Source organism: Zootoca vivipara, chromosome 4 (assembly GCF_965207765.1).
Source record: "Zootoca vivipara chromosome 4, rZooViv2.hap1.1, whole genome shotgun sequence".
Lineage (NCBI taxonomy): Eukaryota > Metazoa > Chordata > Lepidosauria > Squamata > Lacertidae > Zootoca > Zootoca vivipara.
Genome location: NC_142587.1, coordinates 85,367,475 through 85,391,399, shown reverse-complemented (window position 1 = coordinate 85,391,399; position 23,925 = coordinate 85,367,475). Strand labels below are relative to the sequence as shown.

Sequence of the window (23,925 nt, the reverse complement as noted above, 5' to 3'; positions counted from 1 at the left end):
GAACTATTCTGGGAATCTCAACCAAAATACCCTCCTTTTAAGAGATAGTCCTGCCCTTTGGGGCAACAGAGAACAAGTCTTTGTCCTCTTCAGTGTGATGGTCCTTCAGGTATTTGGAGGGTGCTTTCATGTCCCCCACTCCACCCTGGTCCTCATCTTCTCCAGTCTTAACATGCTGCTCCTTCAACCCCCCTCATAAAGTAAAGGTAAAGGGACCCCTGATAGTTAAGTCCAGTTGCAGATGACTCTGGGGTTGCAGCGCTCATCTCGCTTTACTGGCCGAGGGAGCCAGCGTTTGTCAGCAGACAGCTTCTGGGTCATGTGGCCAGCATGACTAAGCCGCTTCTGGCAAACCAGAGCAGCGCATGGAAACGCTGTTTACCTTCCCGTCAGAGTGGTACTGATTTATGACATGCTTTTGAACTGCTAGGTGGGCACGAGCAGGGACTGAACAATGGGAGCTCACACCGTCGTGGGGATTTGAACCGCCAACCGGTTTAGACCACAACGCCACCCACGTCCCTTCAACCCCCCTCATAAGACCCCTTTTATATAGCATCTCCACTGCCTTCCTATAAGCCTGTTCAGATTTGCCTGTATCCTTCTTAAAGTGTGGCATCCAGAAGCAATTACAGTACCCATGGCAATGTCTGAGCAGTGCAGAATGAAGTCGATCGGTTCACATGACTTGTTTTACTGCAGTCAAATCACACTGCTGACTGGCTACATGTCTTTATGACATGTCTTCACCCCTGCTTTTAATCTCGTCTTTATCTTTTTTCCACCTCTTTTTTCTGAGGGGCTTAAAACTAAAGACGGCCCGAATGAACCTTCGTACCTTAATTCTCACAACCAACTCTCAACTTGGCCCTGTGTACCTGAAGGAAAGTCTCCACCCCCATCGTTCAGCCCAGACACTGAGGTCCAGCTCCGAGGGCCTTCTGGCTGTTCTCTTATTGCGAGAATTGAGGTTACAGGGAATCAGGCAGAGGGCCTTCTCGGTAGTGGCACCCGCCCTGTGGCCATCAGATGTCAAGGAAATAAACATCTATCTGACTTTTAGAAGACATCTGAAGGCAGCCCTGTTTAGGGAAGTTTTTAATTTTTGATGTTTTATCATGTTTCTATATATGCCAGAAGCCACTCAGAGCGGGTGGGGTAACCTAGTCAGATGGGCGGGGTACACATAATAAAAATATTACAATTATGATGGAACAATTCCATGGAGGATAAGTCTACCGAGGGCTACTAGTTTTCAGGCTCTTTTCCTTTCCTACTGGACCGTAGCTGCAGATCAACACATACCTGTTACAGAAGCAGAAGGCAACGTAGCCTTGGAAGTCGCTGTGGTCACGTTAGGAGACACAGGTTTCATTGTGGTGGGCTTTGCACTCGTTTTATTTTCAGGGTGGGCACTGGTGATTATGCTGGTGCCGACTGTGGTGGCAGGAACAGTCGGGGTCGTTGCATTTGTCGCATTGTGGGCAGGGGTGGTACTGTTTGATTTAAGAACACCTGCGGACATGGCAAAACAGTAGGGGTTTTTTCCTATGTTTTTTATTATTATTAAATTTTAGTTAATACAGAAAAAGAAATGCACTCTATGTGCAAAGACATACAAAAATAAGGCTACTATTTACATACACATAAATCCTTCCCACCCCCTATCTTCCCACCCCCACATCCTTTTACATCTAGACTTCCTTATCTTACAGATTCAATACTACGTGTCTGGGACGTAGAATTACAATGCCACATGAGCGAAATGATCAAACACTCAGCAATAAGGGACTATGGGAGAGGTTTCTCTCCAGCTAACTACCTGTCAGGACTTCAGATACCCAAATACAGACGGTCTTTTACCCTCGTTAGATTTCATGTTCTCCCTTCTGCCTTATTGCAGGGCAGATTTGAGGGTAAACCATATACAGCACGGGTCTGCCCTTGTGGCTCGATGGAAGTAGAAACTGCTTCACATGTACTACTACGCTGTCGTTTTTATGATATACGTTTGACTTTTATTACACCTGTTTTGCAAAAGTCCATCAAAGAATCCGAACACCATAGTTTAAAACTTCTGGTAGAGGACAAGAATCCCGAGACTACATTAAATGTAGCCAAATTCTGTGTGTCTGCAATCAATTGCAGGAAGCAGGTGGTAGCCCATAATGATCAAACCCCTAAATGTTAACTACAGGGGGTACGCTAATAATTAATTTTAATTTTTATATTTAAATCCTTGTTACATTCGTACTGTCCTTTGTATTTTTGATATGTTTTATGATCTGTGATATTGTGCATGTTGATGCTGGTCTGCGACCGTATTAATAAATTCATTCATTCATTCATTCATTCATCATAGCAATTTTTAAATTTTGATCTCATTATGACATTCCTAATTAATAATTTCTACTCTACTCCTTTAATCTAAGCATATCAACATACAGTCATACCTCAGTTTAAGTACTCCGCGGACTGTCTGGAACGGATTAATCCACTTTCCATTACTTTCAATGGGAAAGTTCGCTTCAGGTTAAGTACAGACTTCTGGAACCAATTGTGTACTTAAACCGAGGTACCACTGTACAGTATTCTTTCTTGAACAGTGTTTGTCCACGTATTCTTTGAAACACTGCCATTCTAGTCTGAGTTTTTGGTTTGTCTGACTTAATTTGTATAGCCAGTCTTCTTTTCTGGGTATGACTTCGCTCTTCCATTTGCTGCCATATACTATCCTGCTGGCAGCTGTAGCATATAAGAAAATTCCTTTCTTTTTCTGTGGTATTTCTTTTCCCAATAAGCCTAATAAATATGCCTCTGGTTTCTTTTGTAAATATGTTTTAAACATTTTTTTTTTAGTTCTTCATGAATCATACCCCAGTAGGTCTTGGTTTTTAGCAGCTCCACCAGATATGGAACAATGTTCCTTCCATTTTCCTCACATTTCCGGCATAAATTAGACTTCTGGCAAAACAGTAGTTTTATGACTACCCCGTAGCCAATGTTAAAAAGAGACTGCATAGGACTCAATTTAAGCAATTAATTCATTTTTTAAAAAATTCTGCAGGAATTTATTATTATTTATTCAATTTGCCTACCGCCCTACAGGGGGGCCAACTTGAATAAAATATTGGTGGGAGCGGAGCTGCATAACTGGCCACATGACGCAATGCACGCACACCATTTGAACACAGAACAATTGTGCTTGCTGGAGCTGATGGGACCCAATGGACTGATCCAGCATAATACTCATGTTGTGTATTTAGAGACTGCACTCCACATTTTCACAATGACCTTCCCCAACCTCACACCCCCCCATGGCGTTTTGCATATCAAACTGCTGATTACCACTTAGCAAGGAGGAACTAAGACGACTCAATGAGGATAAAGTATCAGATGTCAACCAGAACTTGTGAAACGGCATTCCATTCCTTGTTTTAACCTTGGGGAGCCAAGCTGAGCCTTTGGGAAGGAGACCCACAAACACCTCCCCCATCCCTTTCTGTTGCAGCTGAATTTTCATCAACAGGAAGAAGATGGATTGCATCAATGCTTGGGGAGCAGGGAATCAAATTCACATCAAGTATGCATTCCTTAGTGATGTGTTTTGAAAAGCAGGTAAAAAATATCACAGCAGCTTGAACAAAGGTATGCACCGCCTGTTACAATAAAAAGCAGAGCCTTGGTGAATGTTGACTGATTCCTGGCAATTATCCACATTTTGGGAGGATACTGAGAAAACTCAGTGGATTCTCAGGAATTTCCAAGCATCTTTTGCCAATCCTCAAATTTCTTTATTTCTGCTATTATTTGCATCAGAGGTGGGGAACCTCAGACCTGGAGCTCGAGGCTCTATCTGACCCTTAGGACTAGCCTACTGTACAAATGAAAAACAAAACATTTGTTGCCCCCCTGGCGTGTGACCACCAGGGTTGTTCTGGGCTCATGACCCCTGGTGCCTAATAACACAAATACTGAATTAGATTTTAATTGTTTTGTGTAAGTTTTCTGTCAAGATGGCTACTGTTTGTATATTCTTTGCTATATTTCAGATAATGTACCTTTAAATTTCCTGTAATTCTATGTGATTCATTGCACCCGTTGAGAGCCTTTATAATGCCACTAAAGTTTTGCCAACAGCATCAGCTTACTACACTTTTAAGTGATAGCTGATCCATGGCTATTTGATGTACCTTTGGGAACTATTAATTTGGTATGTATTTAATTGGTATGTATACAATATATATGTATATAAATTGGTATGTATACAATACAATACATGTATGTATGTATTGGTTGGTTAATATGCAGACCTACCATTTCTTTCACTGGGCTGTATTTGAATGTAAAGGTTTTCATTTCATATTATTGCTAGCTGATGAAGATTTATCATTGAAACAGTTCATTATCCGGGAAGAACTGTTCTGTCTGCTGCTGTGCTATGAGCACCCTATTGCGACGTTTGGAGCACACATCATCTCATCATACCTGCCAAGTTCGGGACGTAAAGATCCGGGATCGGCAGCGCGCGCATTACCGGAAGTCGCGTCATGCAACTTCCGGTCATGCGCGGAAGCGACTTCCGGCGCCGGCGCCGCCATTTTCTGGTGCCCATAGAAGGGCAAAGCGGCACCAGAAAAATGGCCGCCGGGCAGAAGCCGATTTAAGGGACAATACCGGGATTTTCCGCTAAACGGGAGACCGCCGGGAAACGGTAAGAAAAAAGGGGTTTTCCCGGCAGAAACGGGATACTTGGCAGCTATGCATCTCATGTTTGTAGGATATTGACTGTGGAAAGGCATTCTGCCTCCATTTCAGTGATCTTTGACAGTGACTTCCCACTCCTACCATTCCTGTTCATGGAACATTTATTTGATTCTTATTAGTTTGTGACTCCATGCACACATTATATGTCTTCTGTTTATGAATTTTGAAGCAGTATAGCATTATAAAAATATTGTCAGTATCTTATTAGCTGATAATAATAATAATAATTTATTTTTATACCCCGCCCATCTGGCTGGGTTTCCCCAGCCACTCTGGGCGGCTTCCAACAGAAAAATGAAATAAAATAATCTATTAAACATTAAAAGCCTCCCTAAACAGGGCTGCCTTTAGATGTCTTCTAAAAATCTGGTAGCTGTTTTTCTCTTTGACATCTGATGGGAGGGCGTTCCACAGGGCGGGCGCCACCACCAAGAAGGCCCTCTGCCTGGTTCCCTGCAACTTGGCTTCTCGCAACAAGAGAATCACCAGAAGGCCCTCAGTACTGGACCTCCGTGTCCGGGCAGAACGATGGGGGTGGAGATGCTCCTTCAGGTATACTGGACTGAGGCCATTTAGGGCTTCAAAGGTCAGCACCAACACTTTGAACTGTGCTCGGAAATGTACTGGGAGCCAATGTAGACCTTTCAAGACCGGTGTTATGTGGTCTCGGCGGCCGCTCCCAGTCACCAGTCTAGCTGCCACATTCTGGATTAGTTGTAGTTTCCGGGTCACCTACAAAGGTAGCCCCACATAGAGCGCACTGCAGTAGTCCAAGCGATGTGTTTCTTGTGGTTGTTCAGAGTGTTCCATTTTGCAACACAGGGGACTTACTTTGGTGCCTAACAACACAAGCCTGAACAAATCATTGCATGCCAAGTAGTTCAGTAGCCACATTTTAGTGAGGGTGTTAGGTGAAAGGGGGAAAGGCCTGCTTTCAAACGAGAAACTAACAGGCCTGTTGCAGAAACTGCTCCGACGCATTTTGCAGCAAACCTTTAAAAAGGAAGTTCTTCAGCACCCTGCAAGCTGAGGTTTCTCAAGTGAAACTGCACACATCCTCAAACAAGTCTCATCCCATCCATCTCTTGTGTCTTAATGACACCCCACCCCAATGCAAAAGACAGTGTTAATTAAGGCTTGCTAGCCATTGGCTCTTTCACTGATGTACTCACCTTGCAGCAATTAGGAAGTGGCGTTCCTTTGTGAAGCATGCGTGAAAAATAAGAACACATCAGATACATGGGGGCAGACTAGGTTTCAAATGCTGGAAAGCAAAACCCTCCAGAAAAAGGATGGCCTTCACTAAACATTGAAATGTGCTCTCTTTTTTGGGGGGGGGAATCAAAACGTGCTTTATTTCATGCAGCACTTTCAATGCTTGTGTTAAACCTGCAACAAGTCACACTGCTTGGTCAATACAACGGGTCAATGTAGATGCTAGAAGCTCCTCAAATAGGTGTGAGAACATTTCCACTCATTTACCGGTAGGCTCAACGATGTCAATAATTCGGCCGTCCCGGGGGCCAGTTGTCAGACTGGTCCCACAGGCCAAATATGTGATTGCTCTCACAAACGTGATGAACAACACACAAGTCAGTAAATAAGGATTAACTGCTTTATTTACATATAAACAAACTGGGAGCTCTACATCATGGCTCCCTCTCTCTGGCATCACAGCCAGTAAAGAGAAAGAACAAAGGAACAACAGTCCCACGTAAACATCCTGTCTACGTCACTTCCACTCTGTGGGAATGAAAACACATACAGTCATATGATACACAATAACCCTATGACTGCAGACGGGGAATGAATCCTAACAAACGATACTCTCCACCTATCACAGGGTATGTTTGTGTTTGTGCATAGGGAAGGAAGTGGAACCACAATTTCTGCCCCTCCCTCACTACTTTTCTTTATTTTCTTTATATCCCAGCTTTTCTCCAAAGAGCACAAAGGTGGTGTACATTGTTCTCCCCCCTTGATCAGTTAACCCCCCAAACAACCCTGTGAGGTCAGTTAGAATGAGAGGCACTGACTGGCCGAAAGTCGTCCAATGAACTTCATGGCTGAATGTGGGATTTGAACCCGGGTCTCCCAGGTCCTAGTCTGACATTTGAACCACTACACCACACTGGGTCTCCAAAAAAGATGTGCCAGGAATGCAGTTTGAACCCACCCCTCCATCCGGAGACCAGGACACCCAGCTCCATGATGGGAAGGCTTCTATCTGCCTTGAGTCTGGTGAATTTGTCCATTCAGCCCTCGTGACACATTGAGAGCAACTCGTAAAAGAGCCTGAGCATGTACAGAGTGCTTGTGTGTAGGCTCTGTTTGTACAATTAGGGAACTTGCAGAGTGAACCATCCGCAGTTGCACAGAGGTTCCTTCACAGGTTAAGGCTGTCTCTTTGTTCCCTCTTGGAACATGTGCAAAGTTCTGAGATAAAAATACCAACATTTAGCGCGTGCGCGTGCACACACACACACACACACACACAGCCTTGAGGAATGGGGCTGCGGGTAAAGTTAAGCTCAAGACTTTTCAATTGCCAAGCTCATTTTGCAAATACAACACTTTAACCTCAATTACATAATAAAACATCAAGGTTTTCAAGAGCAGCAAAATTAAACAAAACCGGACTTCAGCAACAACACCGAAGACAAAAGTAGCATCAAAGCGTTCAAAAAAGAGGGAGGACAAATAATAGAATATAGAAAAGAAAGCGTTCCACAAATAAAAGGCAACTTTAGCTTTTTGCCAGTGAAAGGCAAAGGAACAATCACTTGTGCCACATCTTGCCTTAACTTGCACATGGCAACATGCCCAGCTGTGGTTTCTCCGAAGCAGGTAATTAATCTATGATAAAGCACTCGAAAGCTGGGTTGTTGTTTTGAGTTGGGGGGGTTCCCTCCCCCCTTTTCTTTTTGGCCCCCGGTTCCTTTGTTCTAGGTCCAAACACAGAAACTGGAGCTAGACGTTTGGAACCGACAACTCCAAAATAAACGTTTCTCAAAAGTCAGCAGAATAATTAAAAACCAGCGAACCAACCAACCCTACAACTTTAGATCAGGGTCATGGATTTGAGCCCCCCACTGGGCGAAATTTTCCTGCATTACAGGGGGTTGGACAACTAAATGATCCTCATAGTCACTTCCAACTCTATGATTCAATGGGGGGGCACGGTGGAGAAAGAAAAGAACTTTAAAACAGTTTTTCTGAATAACTATAAGGTCATTGGAGTGTCATGTGTGGATTTCATTGGGTGCTGGGCACATAGGGAACTCAGTTACTCTTAATTTGTATATATTTGGCCTTCAGATACAGGAATGCATATAATTAGATCGTTTTCAATGTTCTTAATGTTTATATTTTTAATTGCATTATTTTATTATATTTTTAATTGCATTATTTTATTATGCTTTTGGTTTGCCGCCTTGGGCTTCTTTAGAAGGCAGGATAGGACAAATGAATAAATAAACAAATAACAACAACAACTTAAAATACAACAGCGGATGTCACCCCAAAATATAACAACACACCATTATCTCAGGCATGCACTTTAAACCGACATGGCTTCCTCCAAAGGATTCAGGGAGATGTAGTTTGTGAGAGGCATTGAGAGTTGTTAGGAGACACTTATCCCCCGAGCTGCAATTTGCAAGAGTGGTTTAATGATCAATCTCAGAGGCAACCCTGGGAATTGTAGCCCTGTGAGCCAGATACAGTCATACCTCGGTTTAAGTATGCTTCGGTTTGAGTACTTTCAGTTTAAGTACTCAGCGGACCCATCTGGAACGGATTAATCCACTTTCCATTACTTTCAATGGGAAAGTTCGCTTCAGGTTAAGTACACTTCAGGTTAAGTACGGACTTCTGGAACCTATTGTGTACTTAAACTGAGGTACCACTGTATCTGCATCCCAAGGCTCTTGCCATAGGGTTGCCCCCTAAATGTAATTGCTTGCAAGGGTGCTTTAATTGAATTGCAACCTTAAGACTCCCAGCCAAATACCAGTAATAATAATAATAAATCTGACCTGCTCTTTGGTGGTACCCTGCCCAATGTGTGAAAAGTATTATCAGTCATTCCTGAGCAGCAGCTCCAACAAGGATGTCCTTGCCTTCTTCAACACAATCCTTTCCCCCCAATTCCAGTTATGCAATTTCTCAGAACAGAGAGGCAACCCCCCCTTCCACAAGCTGTTTGGATAGGTGATTGACTTAATTTGTCTTGGATTTGGGGGCAAGTGCTTTCATCTTAGTAAAGCAGAAGGGGAAAAAAAGTTTAAGTAGAGACTTACTTGTTATTGAACTTGAATGGGGAGCTGAGGTCGTCACGTTCAGTCCTGTAGTTGTCACTGAAACAAACACACACAACAGTGATAAATACATTTGCATTATTTTACCTTTCAATGCCCCAAGTCTGAGAGGTGGGCAGAACCCCTCCACCTATCAAAGTTGCCTGCCAGAGGTGGGGGAAGCTAGGATTCAAAGTATTGGTGCTGACCTTGAAAGCCCTAAATGGGCTGGGCCCAGTATACCTGAAGGAGCGTCTCCACCCCCATCGTTCAGCCTGAGGTCCAGCTCCAAGGGCCTTCTGGTGGTTCCCTCGCTGCGAGAAGTGAAGCTACAGGGAACCAGGCAGAGGGCCATCTCAGTAGTGGCGACCGCCCTATGGAACACCCTCCCATCAGATGTCAAGGAAATAAAGAACTACAGTGGTACCTCGACTTACAAAGACAATCCGTTTCGCGGCCGTCTTCATAGGTCGAGGTTTGTCGAAGCACTGCTTCAGCGCATGCATGGTCGCTCTGTGCAGGTGCAGAACGCACACGCCGAAAAGACTTCTGGAGGTTGTCGACTCTGGAAGTCGAAACCTTCGGAAGTCAAAGCCTTTGTAAGTCGAGGTATGACTGTATCTGACTTTTAGAAGACAATTGAAGGCCGCCCTGTTTAGGGAAGTTTTTAATGGTTGATGTTTTAGCATTTTTTAATATTCTGTTGGGAGTCATGCAGAGTGGCTGGGGAGGCCCAGCCAGGTGGGCGGGATACAGGTAAATTTATATTATATATTATATATTATATATTATTATTATTATTATTATTATTATTATTATTATTATTATTATTATTATTATATCTAGGTTGCCAACTGGATCCAGTTCCTCGACCCTGATCTTGGTCAACACTGTACTAAACACAAGAATCTCGTAACTACAAGTACAATGGCGAAAGGCTCATAAACCTTGGGATATTCACGTCAATTTCCAGGAACTTGGCAACGTTAACGCTATGACCCGAACCGGTCTGAAAGAACATCTTTATGCCTCCAGCCTAGGTCTTAACACTCTGGCTGCAATTCTGTACAGTGGTACCTCGGTTTATGAACACTATTGGTTCCGGAAGTCTGTTCATAAACTGAAGCGTTGATAAACTGAAGCGAACTTTCCCATTGAAAGTAATGGAAAGTGGATTAATCTGTTCCAGACGGTCCGTGGAGTACATAAACTGAAGCGTTCATAAACTGAAGCGAACTTTCCCATTGAAAGTAATGGAAAGTGGATTAATCCATTCCAGACGGGTCACGGAGTACTCAACCTGAAGCGTACTTAACCCGAAGCATGGGTGTAATTGGTTCCGGAAGTCTGTTCATAAACTGAAGCGTTCATAAACTGAAGTGAACTTTCCCATTGAAAGTAACGGAAAGTGAATTAATCCGTTCCAGACGGGTCCGCGGCATTCATAAACCGAAAATTTGTAAACCGAGGTGTTCATAAACCGAGGTTCCACTGTACATACATTCAAAGAGAAGGTCTACTGTATCATATGTAATTGTCTTCATCGCCCATGAAGAGGAGTTTCTTTGGAAAAGTATGCTCAATGATATCCTATTTGATGGACTTTTCACACAAACTTAATTGTGAGAAGATCCCATTGACCCTGGTGGGACCTTATCTGGGGCTACGTTGAGTGTGGCCCAGTTGAGACATCACATCCTTAATCATGCTTTATCAGAAAAAGATTTGCATCTTAGTGCTTTCTCCCCATTAACCACCAGTCGCACACCCACACTTTCCTTTGAGAAGATATTGTGGTTTGCTGAACAATTGTCAGTGACATCTGAATCAGGAAACGGATCAGATTTAGATTTCTTATCCTTGTTGGGGATGGAGAGAACCTGTGGCCGTCCAGATGTTGTTCTGGACTACAACTCCCATCTTCCTTGACCACTGGCCGTGCTGGCTGGTGCAGGACTCCAGCCACCTCTGCAGGAGGTCTACCTGTTCCCCACCCCCAACTTAATCCATCATTTCCCTGTTTGGTTGCCAACAGGGTGGATTTGATTTAAATCAAACTGATTTAAATCACGATTTAAATCACTAGTCCGTAAGGCTTGATTTAAATCATAGTTTTCTACATAAAGACTAATTCTTGCTGGTATAACTTTAATATGCTGGTAGATGAAGATTTTTAGAATAACAACTTTTCATATTAGTTTTTTTATCCCCAGTTTAATAGGTTAATCATTCATACTGTATTTGGACAACTTTTCTGTTGTACTTAGGAAGGAGAAAAATAATCATTACCTTAATAATAACAATTTAAATAGATTTATTCAACTGAAACAATAAGAAGTGTGTATGCACACGAAAGCTCATACCAAAATAAAAACTTAGTTGGTCTTTAAGGTGCTACTGAAGGAATTTTTTTATATTACAGCATATGTTATTTGCTTAAACAAACATCCATGTTTGTTAAGTAATTTGGCTAAACAAAAACAAAATATATATATTTTAAGAAACCACACAGAGTCGACCTCCTAGAAAACAAAAATGATGCACAGACTAGCAACTGAAGGTTGGCACACACAACTATTAAGATATTTCCCCATGCACTCATCTAGATCTGCATTCATGATTTAACACTTTCTAAAGCACTTTGTCCATGAATAAAGCTTAGTATTATATATATATTAAGAAACTTAGACTGTTAGCCCAGCCTACACATGAAAAACTTAAATACTGTCCACTCCAAACAATCAGAAAAATATTGTTTCTATTCTATTCACTGAACTTCTTGAAACTTAGCACTGAAGGGGTTGATTCTGTATTCATAGGTTTGTAGAACGATAGGATTAAGGTCTTTTTTCAACTCTGTTCATGTTATAACATTTTTGCTGTGAAGAAGAGGCATGTGATCTCTGTTGAGTCAAATTCAGTTTTGAGAACTGCAAAAGTAAACCAAGTATCTGTGATAATATCTTGCAGGCAAAGAAACTGCCCAATAATCTTACAAAAACCTCTGGAAGAGCATGACATTGTGAATGGATTAATGGAATGTATTTACCCAAAAAATTAAACATATACAACCTTATTCTACATAATTAAAAAACTAATCTTTATTTCATGATGGAATAACCTTTGGATGGTAATATATTTTCCTCAAAAAGCATTTTATTTAAAAAACACGATTTAAATCAAAAAAATCCGATTTAAATAAAAAAATCCGTTTTTTTAAATAAAAAAATCATTGATTTTTATCCACCCTGGTTGCCAAACCACAGCACCCTCCCTAAAGCCAGGAACACGAGGGGAAGAACAGAGCACATAGACATTTCACCGCCAGTATCTCTTTCCCAATGCTTTGGGGAACAGAGGGCAAGGAAGGGGGGGGCTGGGCAACCTCCAAAGATCAGCTTTGGGATAAACACGGCAGCGAGCATGCAGGTCTGTACATAGGTACTCTTGTTCTCCCAGACTGCTTGCTAAGAACTTCTGCAACCCACGCTAGGTGCGCGGTAAGCGGATTCTCATGCCCTGCCCCCCAGAAACGACAAAGCGGAAAAAGGAAGAGATGCAGATTAGATAAAGGCTATACACAGAGCTTGAAGAAGAGAAGGCAAAATACTGCACAGATTCTTATGCTGGCTGGGGCACTGGAAAAGCAACAGCATCCCTTTTCCATTTGCCTATGCCAGGAGAGGGGAACATGCTGTTTTCCCCAAGCAGGTTGGTAAAAATAAAGAAATGAGGGTTTGGGGAGGTAGTGGTGGTGGTGGGGTAAGTCACAGAAAAGAGAGAAATGAGAAAACCTGGTCCCCTTTTGTAAGGTATATGAAGCAGAAAACCACCTTCTCACTGCCAAGATTAAAAAATGAGACATGTAATCATGTATGTATATGTGTATTTGTTGGGGTCGCCATATTTCAAAAAGTGAAAATCCACACACAAAGGTTGTTGAGCTATTTTTAAGGAATTTTGCCAAAATCTACGCTTCTGAAATGTGTGTGTGTGTATACACACACACACACACACACACACACACACACCATAGCTTCCAAGTTTTGGTTAGAAAAATACGGGACCACAGCAGACCGGCACCGGAAGTTGCGTAGAAGCAACTTCCGGTGCCAGCGCTGCCCGATTTCCAGCCCAGGAGCCGAGGCTCCATGAAGGTTGCCCAGCCACCCAGCCAGCCCTCTCCTCCTCCCTCAGCCCCCTTCCCTTTTCCTCGCGGACCTCTGGCATTCACCTCCTTCCCTTCTCAGTCTGCTCGCAAATGCAGCAGCAGCAGGAGCAGCCAGCAGATGAGAGGTGCGCCACACACACACACACGCCCCGTGCACGCGCGCACACACACACACACACAGCCTCCTCAGCCAGAGGGGATCCCTCCCGCCTCCACTCCCCGGATTCTGCCTGCGCCTCGAGGGGTGCAACAGCCCTGCTGCCCTACCTGCTCCCTTCTCTCGCTTGCATTCCTTGAAGCGAAAAACCCCCGCACGTGGGCGCGCAAACTTCTTTAAGTTCCCTGGCACGAGCTGGCTGGCGAGATTGAAAGATTGTGTTGCTACCGCTGGCTTTTTTCCTTTCCTCCCCCCTCAGGAGGAATCCGCCACCCATTCCCTCCCTGAGCTGGGGGGGGGGAGCCCGTTGGAGAGGGACAGAAAAGCAGCCGATCTGAAGAGCGCACATGCTCCTCTGCCGCCGGGCGGGGGGGGGGGATAGGGGCCACATGGAAGGGGCTCCCCGGGAGGAGGGCATCTCCTCTCCTTCCCCAATATTACATTAATAAAGAGGAAAAAGGCACGGTGAGGGGAGGGGGCTTGGAAAGGGATGTGTTTGTAGGAGCAGCCGCGGCAGCAGCAGCTGGGGAGGAGGAGGGCGAGCATTGATGGTGTAATAAAATAATAAACTGAAATCCTGGAGTTTGATGGGGGGGACGGGGAAGCAGAGCTTGAGCACAAGGGACGGGGGACAGACCTGGAGAAGTGCGCTCGGTGCAATGCAAAAAAAACCCAAAACACGCACATGCACACCCACACACCCTCCCCTTCTTGAACGTCCGGGTCTTGCAGAAATGAGATCATAAAGGAGGGAGGGGGAGGAGGGGGAGGAGGACAAGAAGAAGAAGAAGAAGAAGAAGAAGAAGAAGAAGAAGAAGAAGAAGAAGAAGAAGAAGAAGAAGAAGAAGAAGAAAGGGAGAAGAGATTGATCATTTTGGATTTTCAAGAGATCATTTTTATTACAGTGGGCGTTTGAAAAGCAGGCTCTGAACATTATCCACCGATAAAGGGGGTGGAGGGTTGGGAGGGGAGAGAGAGAGAGGCTGCTGCTGCTGCTGCTGCTAGAGGAGCCCGCCAGCAGCCACCGAGCGCTTCCCTCCGTCACCTCCATAGAGATTGGACCAGCTCACCGCCGCTTCTAGCGCGTACTGAGACAGCCCCACTAACTTAATTACACAGTGCACAGCCAAACCCTCCTTAGCATGCCGGCTACCAATCCCTGAGGGAGACTCTGCCAAGGCGGCCAATCACAAGGAGAGAAAGGGGCGGGCACAGAGCTGAGGAGGTGGACGAGGTACGGTTGGTTGACGGGAAAGAGCACCACATTCACAAAGACGGGCACAGTCTCGAGAAATCAGGGTAATTACGGGATATTTCGCCGTACGGGATGAAGCCAGAAATGGCTTTAAAAAACGGGGGTTTCCCGGGGAAATCGGGAGACTTGGCAGCTATGACACACACACACACACGTGCTCTATGGGGAGCTGGCTTCAGGCACCAGCGCCATTGCCAAACCAACTCTGTGTTGCAAAGATGTCTACAAACATGACAAAAAGGCTGGCAACATCAGCTCTGCCATGTGACAATCCCTTGCAGAGAACTGCAGTGCTTGGAGACACATAGTCAAGTTGTGTGTGTGTATAGCAGTGAACAGAGGAGGAACGCAGAGAGAAGAAACACCGTGGTGCAACTGCAGCAGCACAAGTGGACACCTTCATCTTCCCCAGCTGCAACAAAACATGTCTCTCCTGCATCCGTCTCTACAGCCACAGCAGGCACTGAACTCTTCAATAGTTTGACTTTACCCCCAAAGGCACACTCCTCCATTGTCTCCCCAGACAGATGGGTGCCATCATATATATGAGAATGGGATGATACTATAAATTATAAAGCATGGGTAGGCCTGGATCCGGCCCAATCGCCTTCTAAATCCGGCCCACAGACGGTCCGGGAATCAGCATGTTTTTTTAATAATAATAATAATAATAATAATAATTAATAATAATAATAATTTATTATTTGTATCCCGCCCACCTGGCTGGGTTTCCGCAGCCACTCTGGGCGGCTTCCAACAAAGATTTAAATACATTAAAATGTCACACATTAAAAACTTCCCTATGTTTTCTAAATGTCAGGTAGTTGTTTTTCTCTTTGACATCTGATGGGAGGGCGTTCCACAGGGTGGGCACCACTACCAAGAAGGCCTTCTGCCTGGTTCTCTGTAGCTTTGCTTTTTTTTATGAGTACAATGTGTCCTTTTATTTAAAATGCATCTCTGGGTTATTTGTGGGGCCTGCCTGGTGTTTTTACATGAGTAGAATGTGTGCTTTTATTTAAAATGCATCTCTGGGTTATTTGTGGGGCATAGGAATTCGTTCATTTTCCCCCTTCAAAATATAGTCCGCCCCCCCCACAAGGTTTGAGGGACAGTGGACCAGCCCACGGCTGAAAAAGTTAGCTGACCTGTTATAAAGGGTTGCAGCCTAAATTATAAACGTGATTTGCTTATACAGTAGTGATGCGTTTATTTATACCAATTATTAAATGATAAAGTTAGAACTGTGACCAGTTTCATATTATATGTGAATTTTATAAGTGCATGTATATTAGTATCTATTTGTATGTTTATGACAACACACAAAATATAATAAAAAAGTAAATAGAAATTAGGAACGCTGGCTTTCTCGACAAGAGGTTGTGTCGTTAATCATTCCGATGATTCATTCAACCGGTACTTTCCCAAACACAGAAATTACACCTGTTGCTTTTCTCCACCTGTTAAAGGTACAAGAAGCCTACCCTCCTTTCTAAGTTCTGAAGTGTCTGTTGACAATAGGAATCTGGGGCACAATGTCTTGCGCTCATGATGTCTGTGTCTTTATTTTGGAGATGTGTCCAACTTATGCCGCAGGGCACAGTGAAATTGCAGGCTGTTATGCTTCCATATCTAACCCACCCTTTTCAAATACCTCTAAGGTTCTCCAGGCATTTTTTGGTAATACTCATGGCATGCAGAAAATCTCTCCCCCACCCCATCACTTTCCCCCTTGCCCCCTCAGGATTCTCCAAAATTAAAATTGCTCTCCTGGCTTTTTGCCCTCTTTCTAAGGTATAATGTGTATTTTTTTTCCTCTTAAAGAAAACTAGACCTAGGTGCTTGGGACACCTGTGAAACGACTGTAGGATGGCCCAGAGACATGTTAAGCAGGTGCCGCTCACCCTAATCTCTGCAAAATCACCTTGGGAGAAGCTGCAAGGCTTAAAGCAGGCATAGGCAAACTCGGCCCTCCAGATGTTTTGGGACTACAACTCCCATCATCCGTGACCACTAGCTGGGGATGATGGGAGTTGTAGTCCCAAAACATCTGGAGGGCTGAGTTTGCCTATGCCTCGTTTAAAGCAAAGAGGGCGCAAAGCTTAATTTCAAAATACAGTGAAACCTCAGTTTTTGAGCACCTCAGAAGCCGAACGTTTCGGAAGCCAACCGCCGAAAACCTGGAAGTAATTGTTTGTTTTTTAATGTGCCCTGGAAGTCAAACGGCTTCCACTGCAAGTTTTTCCTCAATGGATTTTGCCGACGGCCCATTGTGCCTCGGTTTTCGAACGTTTCGCAAGTTGAACAGTCTTCCGGAACAGATTACGTTTGAAAACCAAAGTTCCAAAAGTGTTTTTGGAAGAGGAGAAGGAGTAAGTTACACCCTGGGAAAACTGGTTTTAAGAGGGGTTTAAAAATGCAATGAACAACGTTTTCCAAAATAATCCGCAGTGTAAATCTTCCATTTCCTCCTAAGGCAGTTTGCTGCAATTGTTTCCCCGACTGCTATTCTGATGCCACTTTTCTTCTTGGCTAACGCTTTCTATGCCTATGTGGTGAGCAAGACCACCTGGCAATGCTACCCAATTCGATTTGGCTACCTGCTGTTGTTTCTGAGCACAGACAAAACCAGTTCAGAGCACTATTAATACTTCCGGCACTGGCTGCATGAGAGATCCTACTCAATTGGGGATCATTATTCTCCCCTACCAGTCAATGACACCCATGCAGAGTGAGAACCGTGCTTCCTAAAGAGGCAAACTTTTCCATTTTCTTTTTCAGCAATTCGGGGAGTTACCCAAAGGGATGCCTTTCTTACACTGATGAAAAAATTCATGAGATATCCCCCTTTGGCTTAGCCCTACTAACAATGTTTCTGCAGTTCACTGAAGTGGCGAAAGTATTATTTTTATCAGTGCTTCTCAAGCTATCTGATGTGCTGGAGTGGGATTTCCCCCACTCAATGGGCCAGGAACCAGTACCAAATTTGGTCCTTGAAGCATCCCACCCAACCTGGGCAGTGGGGTGAAGACATTGTGGAGCAGCACTGGTCCATGGATCACACTGTTTTACTATATGAAAGAATAGCCACACTGGTGGATCTGTTGGTTCCGATAAAGATTCTGCTCTCTGGCACACAGGCTTGAGAAATATTGTTGGAACAGTACACTAAACACAGGGGGGGGGTGCAAAAGGAGCAGAAAGACAGAGGGAAGTATATCAGGAGCCAAGCATAACATTGTTGCGGTTTTTCAATGTTCAAGCAAAAACTTGCAAGATGTGTTTAAATTGTCTGTTTGCCTCTTGCCAACCGGGTCTCCAAACGAAATCTGCAAATCCCCAAACCTTTTCAAAGCAGCTTGACTTTTCTGGTACCGTGTTTCTCATATTATAAGACATGTCTTATATTTATTTTTTCCTCAAAAAAACACACTATGGCTTATTTTCAAGGGATGTCTTATTTTTTTCCTCCTCCTCCTGCCACGGCCGGCATTGCTGCTGCACCTATCACTATGTCTTATTTTCGGGGTATGGCTTATATTCCTCGAATGCTTAAAAATCCTGCTATGGCTTATTTTATGGGTATGTCTTAAAATATGAGAAACAGGGTAGATGTTATAGGAAATGCAACCACATAAAATGGCTGATGCACATCCTTTTCGTTCTGTCTACTTCATGTCGTTTACCTTGTTGCACGATGTTCTGCACTTGCCTGCATATGAGGCTCACATTATTATCTGCTGATATGGGGGGTGGGGAAGATACAATAGGCCACGTTGTCCCCCGTGAGATGAGTTGCACTAGACATCACTTAGACTTGCAGTGGCCGTTTACAGCGCACTTCAGTCTGGGCCTCGAGACGAGCTCAAAGGGTCATAAATTCTTTTTAGATACAGGACGGCAAGTTATGTTTATTACTAGCAAGTTTTCACAAATGAATCCTTAGTGTTAGAAACTCAGATATACCGTAAAACCTAGGTGCCAAAATTCTCCTTCAACCAGGGTTGCTGTCGCCAAAAAAGGAATGCCTAGTTGCCATTTTGGGGCCAGACAGCTCGAAGGTTGTGTTTTTCAACCCGGCTTTTTTGGTCCCTGTAATTAATTCCGATTGTGCAGATAAAATATCATGGTTAGAATTCTACACTGCTAGTGTGTGAAAATAGCCCAGATCCAAGGATCCCCAGGCATGCACCTCTTTGATGGTAGAGACGCCAGGCGCCATCCTGGCACCCGGGCATCTTCACTTGGTCGCAAGTGGCCGATAGCCAGGTGCAAAATGCTGCCTCCCTCAGTTGCCAGGTATTTCACTGCACATTAAATTTAGCACAGTTCCCTTCAGGCTTCTCCAGGGTCAAGGAAGACTGATTTACATCCCAGAAAGAGATAATGTAATCTTGAACTATCTTCTTAGCCAATATTTTCTACCTAGCTCTTTTCCAAGGCCAGGCCAGCTGTTCCATCAGCTCTATCTGTGTGGGGCTGATTTATCCGAGTCTTATATAGCAGCACGATCACTGAAATCATCCAGAGGAACTACATTAGTTGCCCCCAGTGTTTCAGAAACCCATTTGGCTTCAACCAGAAGTTGAGCATTTAGTGCCACTGGTCCCATGCTGTGGAACACTCTTGCAGCAAACACCTGGCAGGTACCCTACCTTTTGATCTTCAGGCATCTCTTCAAGAGGTTTTTTTTTTTTATGGCAACAGGCCAATTCAGCAGCTTACACTTTCAAGATGAGCCAGCCATTTTTATGCACATCCTCAATTGCTTCTAATGGTTTAATTGTATCTCCTTTGATGGGTATTATGAGAGGGGTAGTACCTCTGGCCACCCTTGGTCCCCTACCCTGCACTCAGCTCTCACCTGTGGCTCCCTGAAGCTGTCAGCATGCAACGGAGGCCACACCCCGGGAACGGCTTGGACTGGCCGGCTAAACCAGGTGAGGGTAGCAGACAGGTCTCGAACCCTTGGTGAGGGATTTCCCCTGCATGCAAAGACAGGCTCTGGTGACTTGAGCTGACAGGACCAATAGTGGCCCCAAGAAGGTGGTTTCTGCACTTGCTGTAGAGGGAAGTGAGGGGCAGATGGGGCTCATCAACCTGGGAAGGAAGCCCATCTTGGAGAAGGAAAACTCTGATCCTACACCTCTGCTGCCTTGAGAGGTATCTTCAGGAGAAGAAAAGGCCAAGGAGTAAACCCTACACAGATCTGGGAGTAGAGTCCCTAAGACGGTTGGATGGCACCTGGTACGCTTCCTTCCGGCAACTCCTGCAGCCAAGCTGGTACCAAACGTATTGCTCTGCTTTCCTTTGGACCACACCAGTGAGGCCAAGAGCGGGTCTTGCCATCTAGGCAGCCCAGAAACTCCGTGCACACTGCCCAGGCTTGTGCCCCTGAGAGGTCACTTCGGTGCTGCTAATGCAGCAGTTTGCCCAAACCAGGAACCATGGTTAACAATACCTATGGCTCGTTAAAGGAAGCCAGCTGCGCAATCTATGGTTTAAAGTTGGTTTAACAATTAACAGCAGTTGGTTTCAAAACAAGACCACTTTAAATCATGGCTTATGAAGCTGGATTCTTTAATCACGGCCGGTGTTAATCACGGAGAAAGCAGGAAGCCATGGTTGACTAAAAGCAAAAGTAGAGCTTTCTCCATAAATGATGCTAATACTAATTATTGCCCCTAAAAGTAGACCTTGTGATTAAGATTTAGTAGGTCAAGCTATTCTAGCCTTCGACAACCTGGAGGGTGGTTTTCAATCACAGCTCTTATCAGCCAGGTGAGCCTGATGGAAGTTGTAGTTAAAAACATCTGGAGGACACCAGGTGGGCAAAAGCTGCTCTAGAAAGCAACACTTGCCCTTTGTTGGCAAATAAATAAGAGAACAGAGATTTGATCGGTGAGATTCTTATCTTAGCAAACATGTCTTAAGGTCTGCAGCCTTACTTGGAAGGGTTTACTTCCAAGCCAATGTTTTGCCTCAGCATGTCAGTCTTTGTTTACATGCTCTGGCCTTTGCTTTGGCACAGATTGCTCACGAAGTGCTTGCAGTTTACACTTCATCCCCCAAGACAGAGCCTCCCAAGTACAGTACTAGAAATGGAACGACCCTCTTTCTTTTGGTAGCAACAAAAAGACCATGCTGTTCGCTACTCACGGAACTGCAATGAAGCCACAAAGACGCAAACAAACCTCAATGACCTCAATACTCCCTAAACCTATTTTCCAACAAGAAGCAAACTGCTTGCATGGTAAATCAATTCCTGGCTGCGTTCACACGAAGCTCCCTTTGCCGTGCAATAAAGGATGTCGGACCGGGATGAAAGAAAGGCGTTCCAGTTCTATCTGCTCTGAAAACATGAAACACAGTCTTAAGACTCATTGCTCCATCTGTTCTAGCACTGCCTATTATGACAGGCAGGGATCTGGGGACCGTCCAGACCTGCTATTCCTTCCGCATTTTTTAAAAAACAAGTTGAGATTTGGTTTGGAACTGCGCTTGAACTGAGGCGGGGACCTTCTCCGTGCAAAAATTAAAATAAAGCACGTGCACTTCCTTCCCTGCTGCGGCAGGCCGTGCAACCTCGACGGCGCGCACAACACAAACACACACACGAGAGATACGCCGAGGTCTCCAGATAACTTCCACGGTTAAGAAAGCGGGGCGTTTCAAAAACAGGCGACCCCACTTCTGGAGCCGAGCAGCCTCTGCGGCGGGAGGGTGAAAAACATTACAAAAAAAAAAAAAACCCGCGCAAGTTCCCGCTTGCAAGAGAGAGGGAAGCGAGCAAACCTTCTTCGGACGCATCCCTTTCCGAAAAGCAGAGGGCGTGGGAGTGCGGGCGCGCGCGCGCGAGGGAACCTGATCGGTGGAGAGGAGCCAAGGCAACTTTCTCTTTTTCTCTCGCTCGCGGCGGGGGTCTTCCCGGACCCCGCAGAAGAAGAAAAAAGGCGACTTACCCGCCAGGGCAGCAGCAAAGCAGACGGGCAGCAGCGCGGCCACCAGCAGCTTCTTCATGGCGGCCTCGTGGAGAGGGAAGAGAAGCGAGGAGAACAAGGTCGACGAGCACGAGGCGATCGCAGGCGCTGCTCTCCGACCCCACGCGGCTCTGCTCCTTCCCTAGTTGCTGCGAGGAGCCGCGGGGCTCTCTTCCCACGTGACGGGCTAGGAGGCGGCGGCCGCGCGGCGGATGCGGGCCAGGGCGGGGAGCCCGGAGAGGCGCGCCATTGGCCTTTTGTCTCCGGTGCGCCCCGCCTGGAGAGGGAGAGCCTGGCCACTTGCAGCGCCGAGCGCGAGCAAGGGGGCGGGAATCGTAGCATTTGGGAGGGGCTGGGGGGGTCATCTAGTCCAGCCCCCCTGCCCCCCGCGATGCAGGCATCTTTCGCCCGGCGTAGGGATCGACCGCACACAACCCTCGGGATGTGGTGGACTCTTCTTCCTTGGAGGTTCTAAAGCAGAGGTTGGATGGCCATCTGCCACGGATGCTTTAGCTGAGTTTCCAGCGTTGCAGGGGGGTTGGGCTAGATGACCCTCGGGGTCCCTTCCAGCTCTGCAGTTCTGCCAAGCGTCTCAAGCTCTGTGGGCTGAGTGAAGGAAGGAAGGAAGTTGTGCGTTAAGAAACGGCGGCTGTGGTTGATGAAGAACAACAAGAGGGTCAATAGTGTGGGAGGAAAACTATGAATTCCTGTGACTCTTGTGGTGGTAGTGGAATAATAAAAGAATGGCTGGGTGCCCTAAATCTTCCATCATTCAGCTTCGTTGCATGCTCATGAGTTCTAGCGTTATGAGGGAGTGAGAATAATAATAATACTATAATAATAATTTATTGTTTATACCCCGCCCATCTGGCTGGGTTTCCCCAGCCACTCTCTTTCCACTTTCTCCATGCCATTGTATAAGCTGCTAACTGGCCTTTTCTCATTGTTACAGAAATATAACAAGTGGTCATAAGCAATAGAGAAAAGCGTATCAAGAAGTATACAATAAAAATAAACAGGCCCAACGTAAAAAAAAGGGGGTCTGGCACTAAAAAAACTTGCAAAATTTAATACCAAGAGCAGCAAAAAGTAAGCTCCTTGAAAATTAAATCTTGACACCCCCCCCCCCAACATTAAACCCTTAAACAACATCCCGCCACCACAACAAGGATGACCTCCGGCTTCTGGAGCATTTTTGTAGTTGGAGTCAGTCAGGGCCCTCCTAGGCTAGCAAGGCAGGGAGCAGTTCTTGTATCAATCAATCAATTTTATTGTTTATAGCCGATGGCCATCACAATACAGTATGAGCACAAATCACACAGCTACAAAACAAAAGACTTTGCATGGACTTGCAACAAAGATGACCTCTCTACAGTTTCTTGAAAATAAAATCTTTAAACTGGACTTGGACTCCTTGAAATAGACCCGTGGTTGTTATACTTTTCAGACACCAGGCCTACCTTTAACCCAAAAAGGGGTTTGGGGACTCATTTCCTGTTCTTGTTTTTTTTTTTACCCCTGTATCTGGTGGTAGTGCTATTGCAATACACCTTAGGCCAGGCCTAGCAATGGGTACCAACGCATCTGCTGAAGGCCCATGAAATGAGAGGGCTAACATCATCATCATGATTATTATAGTATTTGTATGTCACCTGTCCACAAAAAGGAACATGCTCTAAGCAGTTTACAGCAAAGAAAAAAGGAATACAATTCAAAACCAACTGTTGCAAGAGGAGTTTCGTAATAACATAATAAAACAGGAACATGATAGCGAAAATAGCAACATGCAAGAAAACATTTCGGTACTATAAATACAGCAGGATTACACTCACAACATTGTACCTCCTGGTAACAGCAAAACAGCTTGGCGGTTTCACCTTGGTCCTAGAAACACCCAGTGTTAGAAACTGGGATAGAAAAGGTATTGAATTGTATCTAACAGAAGATACTTATTGAATCTTTTTGTTATTGTTGTTATTGTCTTTGTTTGGTCTTTTTCTTTTCTCTTTTTCTGTTTCTTTTCTTTTTATATATGTTGAGATGTAAGGTTTCTAAGTTTGATATTATTTGATTTATATAGAAGTTAACAATGTATGTATTTGTTATATACAAAATACATTTGCTATATACATACATATTTGTTATCTATGTATTTATCTGTATATTTCAAAAACTGAATAAAAAATAAAAAGAAAGAAAGAAAAGGTAGGAGCCAAATGGCTTCTGGGACCTGGGTTATGAGTGCCAAAACAGAATGTCTAGTTGCCACTGGGGTGGGGTGTCGGCAACACTTTTCA

At 44.7% G+C, this 23,925-nt stretch overlaps 1 protein-coding gene across 1 annotated transcript in view; it reads right to left on the bottom strand.

The window, feature by feature from the left end:
• Positions 1 to 21,771, bottom strand: part of TMEM123 (transmembrane protein 123) — a 30,648-nt gene extending 8,877 nt beyond the window's left edge. Inside the window, exons 1-3 of the mRNA XM_035115729.3 lie at positions 21,611 to 21,771; positions 9,069 to 9,125; positions 1,306 to 1,515 (exon numbers count right to left, since the gene is read on the bottom strand). Coding sequence (XP_034971620.1) covers positions 1,306 to 1,515; positions 9,069 to 9,125; positions 21,611 to 21,668 — 325 coding nt within the window. The 5' untranslated portion in view covers positions 21,669 to 21,771. The remainder of the gene's footprint in view (positions 1 to 1,305; positions 1,516 to 9,068; positions 9,126 to 21,610) is intronic.
• Positions 21,772 to 23,925: the final 2,154 nt, after the last annotated feature.